The sequence below is a fragment of the Micropterus salmoides genome, unplaced genomic scaffold, assembly GCF_014851395.1.
Source record: "Micropterus salmoides isolate LMB-PRFRI ecotype aquatic unplaced genomic scaffold, ASM1485139v1 Ms_hic_scaffold_3267, whole genome shotgun sequence".
NCBI classification, from domain to species: Eukaryota; Metazoa; Chordata; class Actinopteri; order Centrarchiformes; family Centrarchidae; genus Micropterus; species Micropterus salmoides.
Window position 1 is genome coordinate 20,137 of NW_024042559.1, and position 8,988 is coordinate 29,124.

Consider the following 8,988-nt stretch of genomic DNA (forward strand, 5'->3'; position numbering starts at 1 on the left):
GAAGCAGCTATGCTCGCCCAAGCCGTGACATTACCTCCACCATGCTTCACAGATGAGCTTGTATGCTTCGGATCTTAAGCAGTTCCTTTCTTTCTCCACACTTTGGCCTTTCCATCACTTTGCTAGAGATTCATCTTGGTTTCATCAGTCCATAAGATTGTGTTCCAGGACTTTTGCAGCTCATCTCTGTACTTCTTTGCAAATTTCAGTCTGGCCTTCCTATTCTGTCCTAGTCTATCCTTCCTGCTGAGAGTGGTTTGCATCATTTGGTGTGGCCTCTATATTTCTTCTTCTTCTTTCAACAGTGGATTGTGATACCTTCACCCTGCACTGTGGAGGTTGTTGGTGATGTCACTTCCTGATGTTTTGGGGGTTTTCTTCACAGCTATCATGATATTTCTGTCATCAACTACAGTTGTTTTCCTTGGCCGACCTGTTCGACGTCTGTTGCTCAGTACACCTGTAGTTTCTTTCTTTTTAAGGACGTTTTGAATTGTTGTGCTTGCTCTGCCCAATGTTTGTCCAATGGCTCTGGTCGATTTTCCTTCTTTTCTCAGCTTGACAGTGGCTTGCTTTTCTCCCACAGACAGCTCTCTGGTCTTCATGTTGGTTTATCCTCTTTAACAGGAAATGCAGTCTTCATAGGTTTGAACCAAGGATGAAACTTAGACCAGTCATGCAGAGATATTTAATGTTTGGACAGTCAACCTAAAAGGCAACACCTGGGAAACAAGAAACATCTGTCAGTCACATGTCCCAATAGTTTTGCTCACTTGAAAAATGGGTGGGTTCAAACAAAGGGTGGTTTGTCCTGAGTTGTTTAACACATCTAGATGTGAATACCACAAAATAAAAGCTGAAATTCTGAACTCTTGTCTCATAATCATCTTTTGATCTTAAAGCTAAAGTTCTAGGCCAATTAAACTCACACAAACAAGAGATATAATACTGACCAGCTTGTTTCAATGCTTGAGGCTTTTAATTTTGCATAAGACAAGAAAGAACAGTTCACTCTGCAGAATAAAGTTGTGCTAAAAGCTTTCTTTTCATTACACATTCAGTCTGCTCGTATTAAAGAGACAGAGACAATCCAGCTGCTGTTTATGTCACTTGTCGCTTCTTTCCTTAAGTAGCGTTACAGCGATAGAGAAGAAATAAAGATGTAAATCGAGATAAAGAGAATTCAGGTCAAATATGAGACTGGTGGCTGGAGAGAGACGAATTTCCTCTCAGATACACAAACACATGCTTTTATCATTCCTCTCTGACACAGATAGATGGGAACTGCCAATCACAATAGAGGTCATCCCAGCATTTCGAGTCTATAAGAACCAAAAATACAGCAGTCAGACAGCAAACCTGAAACTGTTGAATGAAGCATTATGTAGACAGATCATTCATCCTGGGATATATTGTCCGTTTGAACATCATCACTCACAGTTACTCTTTATTGTTGTCATTACAACACCACAGTTTCTATGACTACATTAATAGGTTACTAATAAATCTCAAAATCAATCGTGTACATTTTGTAGGTTAGGATGTAATACCATGTATTTGTAACTACAAGTGCAAAAAATATTAAAATTGTAATTCACCAGCCTTTTCTTTGATATTCATCCTGTCCAGTTTACAACAATTATACACTGAGCTCTCATTGAAAATAATGTTTTATTATTTACCTCTAAAATTAAAACCAATACAGTTCTGACGACCACCAGCGTTATCAGGCTGTCCAGGACACCACTGAGTAAAGTGGAAAGGCGTTCCGTCACTCCAGAACCAATGTCCCTCCTTGAGCACAGAAGAGAATATTGAACGTTTAAAAGACAATAATTATTTAATCAAATAACTTTTGCACATTATGTAAATGACAAATAATATACCTGTTGTCCATCAGACCCTCCAAGCCAAGCTATTACTTGATTTTGAGTGTTGCTCAATGTCATCACCGCCTGAATCACACCGGACTCCTTGGAGTTTTGAACAGATGCGAGGTTTCCACCCAAAGAGTGACAGTTTCTCTACAGAGGAGGAAGAAGTGTAGAAAGTAGTGAACAGAACAAACATTGTGTGGAAGGTTCACTGAATAAAGATAATCCCCATTACCTCAGCCACAGCCCAAATCATGGGTTGTTGAACGAAGAGATAACATCGACCGTCAAAAGGAGTCCAATCTTTTGGACATGATGTGGACCTCTTGACAACATGATTCTCTTCTGTCATACAAAAGAGTGGACAGTGAGTCTACAGTAGCAGTAGATAAATGCAGTATTTCTGTTTGTTTACAGGAGAACATCATGACAAATTGTACTTTAATATAATTCTTATAAAGTACCGACTGACCTGTTGGACTGAACGAGTTGGTCCAGTTTCCAGCCTCTGCGTCTGGAAGAACTGCACAGTTTGACATAGTACTGATTTAAGTTGTCTGCTGTTTACATTGTTTATTTATGAATACATTTAATTACACATGAACATAAGCTGTCTCTCTTTCACACTCACTCACATATGGAGTAATACTCACCAGCAGCTCTGGTCAGAGCCATCATGGCACAAAGAAGTGCAGACAGAGTCAGCGTCTTCATGGTGGAGATGATGCAGATGTTGAAGATGATGATACCTTTAATAAAGACAGACAGGGACATGTTAGTAATACTTCTCTAGGGAAGAGACCACCTGTAGTGGCAGTCAGGTCAATATAATGACAGTTTGTGAGCAAACCTGCTGCAGAACGATCTTCTCTTCCTCCTTCTCAGCGTCTGTAGCTTCAGTTGTCCTGTCTGGAGCTGCTGAACCAGAGAAACTCTTATACAGTTCATGACGGATCTTGCCAGGAACTGAGGATGCAATCAATTATCTTGCCACCTCACAAAACCAGAAACTAAAGACAAAACACACAACCAGAATACACATTTACAGGCACCATGTCCAGCTTAAAGTTTTGTTTGCACAATGTTTGTAACCACCAGAGCTGTGAAATATGATCACAAAAGAAACATACTAGATCATTTTGAAGTGGAACTCAAACTATCAAATGACGTATTTGACATTGGCATTGTTTCAATTCACTGATATTTATGTAGTGAGCATTTTGCAGAGCATCCATCACTTTAATTATTATATTATTATTATATTATGTTTAAATGTAAAGCCTGTGTTCAGTACAACTCTGAGAGACAGAGCACAGGAAGTGAGTGAAGTGAGCTATCACTAAGGCTTGTTCTGCTTTGATTTGTCTGATAACACAAGATGCAGATGTCTGATGACTAAGTCCTTCATACAGTTAAAAGATGTAGTTACAAATGACCAAGATCTAAAAATGGTATCGTAAAAATGTACCTTCCTTTTCAAAATGTAAGGAGTTGAATGTGTTTTAGAGATGTGATTCCCTCTGAATATCTTTTTCTTTGAGTTGATCCAATCAGTTACCGACAGATACGTTATATCTTTTATCACTCTTCAGTCTCTAGTTCACATGTCGTTTACTCATTTGTATTTTAAGAATATTAGCCTCCAGTGTCGCTACTATTAGTTCTGTAGAGATATAAAAGCTCTGACTGACTCCTGTGCTGGATGTTTTACTGTTACAGCAGTAGCTCCGCAGCTGACACGGATATATATTGTACTGACCAAACATCAGAAGGATATATGATAGTGTGTATGTTTGCGCTTACCTGTCTTTATGTCTTTATTTTTTAATGAGCTGCCTTTTGGTTACACTACAGAAGGGATGAAGATGTCAAACATGGTTTAACACAATGGATTTTCAAATGCTCTTTATCTGTCATTTTTTTAATGCAGTGCTACCCTTCTCAATTCCTAAAAAAGTATAGTAGGATTCATCAGAAGGAATTACTTCTTGACCCTGTAATGGCTGTTAGCTGGGTGAACTGTAATTCTATTAAGGATACAGGTGTTTGGAAATATATTTCAGATTCATGTTTGCTACACTCTAGTCAACAAACACACAAACCAGTATTTTATTCTTCTACCATGTAAATTATGCTCTAAAGGCTGGTGTGCTGTTCTGTCTCGTGTTCTTACAATTTTATAGCAGTAGACAAATATTTTCAATTAGGAGATAACAGAATTTACTTTGTAGTGTTTGTTTTGGGCTGCTGTCACATGAGCCTTGTTCAACATGTGGAACTATATCAGGGCGTTGTTGGATGACGCCAACAGTGGATAAATAATGGTCTTACACAAAACCATAAACAGCCTATTGTACAAACACAAACATTAGCATATTGATGGATAATTTATTTATATCCTTTGCTTTATTAAAAATATTAATGCCTCACTTAAAAATACTCACAAAAAAAGCACTGTATATTTAAAATGTTAAGTAAAAATATGTAAGTAAAATTGGGAAAATGTACTCAATGTAGAAAGAAATATGTCCCCTGTGACTGTTATACTAATATATATTATCATTTGATTAGTATTACTATACTACTGAAGTAGGATTATACAATCATATATCACATTTTTTAAACTCTTCATATTTTGTGTGTAAAAATTTTACTTTGTAAAGTTACTGAAACTGTTAGACAAATGTAGTGAAGTAAAAAGTACAATATTTCCCTCTGAGATTTAGTGGAGTAGAAGTACATGAAAAGAAAATACACAAGTAAAGTACAAATACATTTAATTTTTACTTAAGGACAGTACTTGAGTTAACCATCACTGAATATTAGCAAACACACTATTAGGACAAAATATTAAGAGTTTATAGAGTGCACCAGGGACGTCACTAGGATTGAAAGACAGGGGGGGCTTGGCCCCCAGGGTATGCGTAAATTGTGCTTGCAAAATATTTGCACGCACATCTTTTGTTACTGGATTAGAACTACACTTACACTATATTATAGTTTATTGTTGCCTGCCTGTACATGCACATGAAGGTTAATGACATCCCATTCTTAATCCGTAGGGTTTAATATAGAGTTGGCCCACCCTTTGCAGCTATTACTCTTCTAGGAAGGCTGTCCACAAGATTTAGAAGTGTGTTCATGGGAATTTTTGACCATTCCTCCTAAAGCGCTGAGGTCAGGCACAGATGTTGGACAAGAAGGCCTGGCTCGCAGTCTCCACTCGTTAGTCATGGAGTTCCACAAGGATCTGTCCTCGGACCAATCCTCTTCACTTTATATATGCTTCCTTTAGGCAATATTATCAGGAAATATTCCATAAGCTTTCATTGTTATGCAGATGATACTCAGTTATATCTATCGATCAAGCCAGATGAAACTAATCAGTTAGCTTAACTTCAAATGTGCCTTCAGGATGTTAAAACCTGACCTGTAATTTTCTAATGTTAAACTCAGAGAAAACTGAAGTTATTGTTCTGGGGCCTAAGCACCTCTGTGACGCATTATCCAAAGATATAGTTTACCTTGATGGCATCGCCCTGGCCTCCAGCACCACTGTGAGGAATCTTGGAGTTATCTTTGATCAGGACATGTCATTTAAGTCTCACATTAAGCAAATTTCAAGGATCGCCTTTTTTCACCTACATAATATTGCGAAAATCAGGAACATCCTGTCTAAAAATGATGCAGAAAAACTAGTCCATGCATTTGTTACTTCTAGGCTGGATCACTGCAATTCCTTATTATCAGGCTGCTCGAAAAAAGTCCATTAAGACTCTTCAGCTGATCCAGAATGCTGCAACACGTGTTCTGACAGGAACCAGGAAAAGAGATCATATTTCTTCTGTTTTAGCTTCTCAGCATTGGCTTCCTGTAAAATCCAGAATAGAATTTAAGATCATTCTTCTTACCTACAAAGCTCTCAATGGTCAGGTATCATCTTATCTTAAAGAGCTCATAGTACCTTACTACCCCACCAGAGCACTGCGCTCCCAGAATGCAGGGTCACTTGTGGTTCCTAGAGTCTCCAAAAGTAGACTAGTAGCCAGAGCGTTCAGCTATCAAGCTCCTCTCCTGTGGAACCAGGTTCCAGTTTGGGTTCAGGATTAGTTTCATCTGGCTTGATCGATAGATATAACTGAGTATCATCTGCATAACAATGAAAGCTTATGGAACATTTCCTGATAATATTGCCTAAAGGAAGCATATATAAAGTGAAGAGGTTTGGTCCGAGGACAGATCCTTGAGGAACTTTGGCATGAATGGAGGACTCATCGTTAACATGTACAAACTGAAATCGATCTGATAAATAGGACTTAAACCAGCTTAGAGCAGTTCCTTTAATGCCAATGAAATGACAATGGCAAGTCCTTTGTCTGATGCAATAAGGAGGTCATTAGTAATTTTCACCAGTGCTGTCTCTGTGCTATGATGAGCTCTAAATCCTGACTGAAAATCCTCAAATAAACTATTGCTCTGTAGAAAGTCACACAGCTGTTAAGCAACTGCTTTAGAGAGAAATGGAAGGTTAGATATAGGTCTATAGTTGGCTAAAACATCCGGATCAAGTTTGGGCTTTTTCAGAAGAGGTTTAATTACAGCTACTTTAAAGTACTGTGGTACATAGCCTGTTGTTCAAGATAGATTGATCATATCTAGTATAGAAGTACTGACTAAGGGTAAAACTTCTTTAAGCAGCCTTGTCGGGATGGGGTCTAAGAGGCAGGTTGATGGTTTAGATGAAGAAATTATTGAAGTTAGTTGGTAAAGATTGAGGGAAGCAAAACAGTCTAAACAGTCTATATATCTGGTTTTACAGCTGTTTCTAAGGTTCCTGAGTTTAGAGATAAGTCGGTGCCAGTTCAGGGCAGGTCTTGGTGAATTTTGTTTCTAATAGTTAGAATTTTATCATTAAAGAAGCTTGTGAAGTTGTAACTATTGAGAGCTATGGGAATACTTGTTTCAATAGAGCTGTGACTCTCTGTCAGCCTGGCTACAGTGCTGAAAAGAAACCTGGGGTTGTTCCTATTTTCCTCTATTAATCACGAGTAGTTGTGCTCAGGCATTACGGAGGGCCTTCCTATAAGTTTTAAGAAAATTAAACAAGAATTTTCCAGTTTGGTGGAACACCAATTCCTCTCAAGTTTCCGCGATATTTGCTTTAATTTGCGAGTTTCAGTATTATACCATGGAGCTAACCGTCTTTTTGTTTTAGTATTTTCTTTTTTAGAGGGGCTACAGTCGAGTGTCATTCGCAGCGAGCCTGCAGCACTATAAACAAGATGATCAATTTGTATGGGATTAATATCCTGTCTTGATTCAAAACTGAAAATGAAGTTCTGAAAGGTTGAAACTAAGTGTTTGAAAACTCAAAATCTTACAAAAAAAAGTTTTTTAAGTTCGAAAACTAAGATTTGCAAGCTTGCAAAATGTAAAAAAAATTCAATAATCTCTGCAAACATTATGTTGTTTTTGAGTTTTCCTTCTTCAGAACAATTTTTCAGAGTTTCAAATTTTCCAGTGTTTTCCAGGTTTGAAACCTTGTAAATGGTGATCTGAAAACTGGTGTGCAAATGTGTGAAAAAAAGGTTTGAAACTCTGAAAATTGAGGTTCGAAAGGCCGGATCTTGTGGCGTGAAGATGCACGAGAACAAGACAAAAATATAGCACTATTTAGATGAAGCAATGATGGTGAAATATATGTGCTGGAGGTCTGGGTACTCCCCCAGAAGACTTTAAGCATTAAACTCGTAATTTCCTGCATTCTGGAAACATTTTCTGCTCCAATTTACGGTGGAAATGTCTGTTTTTTTATGAGGGAAAACTATATTGAATAGCATGTTGTTGTTTTTTTTATTGTTCATTCATTGTAGACAATAACAGTGAACTCCAGGATGAAGCTGTCCACAAATATATATGTCTTCTTCTTTTCGTCCTCCTGTGAGTGGTGAACACAGCATGCTGCCTTGTCTTCACTGCTTTAGGCCATAAAAGAAACAACAACAACACAAATAGTTGTTACTGGTTAACTACAGTAAAGTCAACTTTAAAATGACTCCACTACCACACATAAAACGTGGTTTAATAGAATAATCATATTTAACAAAAGCATACATTTTGGCTTAATAACTGTCAAGATTTGTCTGGTTGATAGTCTCCATTGATAGTTTACATGGGAACCTCATAGCTTAACAAATGACATAAAAAATAAAGGGAACACTTAAATAACACATCCTAGATCTGAATGAATAAAATCTTTCTTTCTTTACATAGTTTAATGTGCTGACAACAAAATCACACAAAAATTATCAATGGAAATCAAATTTATCAACCCATGGAGGTCTGGATTTGGAGTCACACTCCAAATCAAAGTGGAAAACCACACTACAGGCCGATCCAACTTTGATGTCAAAATGAGGCTCAGTAGTGTGTGTGGCCTCCACGTGCTTGGATGACCTCCCTACAACGCCTGGGCATGCTCCTGATGAGGCGGAAGATGGTCTCCTGAGGGATCTCCTCCCAGACCTGGACTAAAGCATCCGCCAACTACTGGCCAGTCTGTGGTGCAACGAGACATGATATCCCAGATGTGCTCCATTGGATTCAGGTCTGGGGAATGGGCGGGCCAGTCCATAGCATCAATGACTTCCTCTTGCAGGAACTGCTGACACACTCCAGCCACATGAGGTCTAGCATTGTCATTGCCTGTAAGCACAACCCCCCACCTGTGGACATCGGGCCCTCATACCACCCTCACGGAGTCTGTTTCTGACCGTTTGAGCAGACACATGCACATCTGTGGCCTGCTGGAGGTCATTTTGCAGGGCTCTGGCAGTGCTCCTCCTGCTTCTCCTTGTTCTTCCACAAAGGCGGAGGTAGCGGTCCTGCTGCTGGGTTGTTGCCCTCCTACGGCCTCCTCCAAGTCTCCTGATGTACTGGCCTGTCTCCTGGTAGCGCCTCCATACTCTGGACACTACGCTGACAGACACAGCAAACCTTCTTGCCACAGCTCGCATTGATGTGCCATCCTGGATGAGCTGCACTACCTGAGCCACTTGTGTGGGTTGTAGACTCCGTCTCATGCTACCACTAGAGTGAAAGCACCGTCAGCATT

At 39.0% G+C, this 8,988-nt stretch overlaps 1 protein-coding gene across 1 annotated transcript; it reads right to left on the minus strand.

Moving 5' to 3' along the window:
- Positions 1-1,021: 1,021 nt before the first annotated feature.
- LOC119884200 (ladderlectin-like) lies at positions 1,022-2,615 on the minus strand. Its single transcript, XM_038694661.1, has 6 exons — positions 2,528-2,615; positions 2,347-2,397; positions 2,110-2,219; positions 1,887-2,024; positions 1,683-1,794; positions 1,022-1,322 (listed from the first exon to the last, which is right to left on the minus strand). The coding sequence occupies exons 1-6, from the start codon at positions 2,586-2,588 to the stop codon at positions 1,255-1,257; spliced, it is 540 nt and encodes a 179-aa protein (XP_038550589.1). The 5' UTR covers positions 2,589-2,615; the 3' UTR covers positions 1,022-1,254.
- Positions 2,616-8,988: the final 6,373 nt, after the last annotated feature.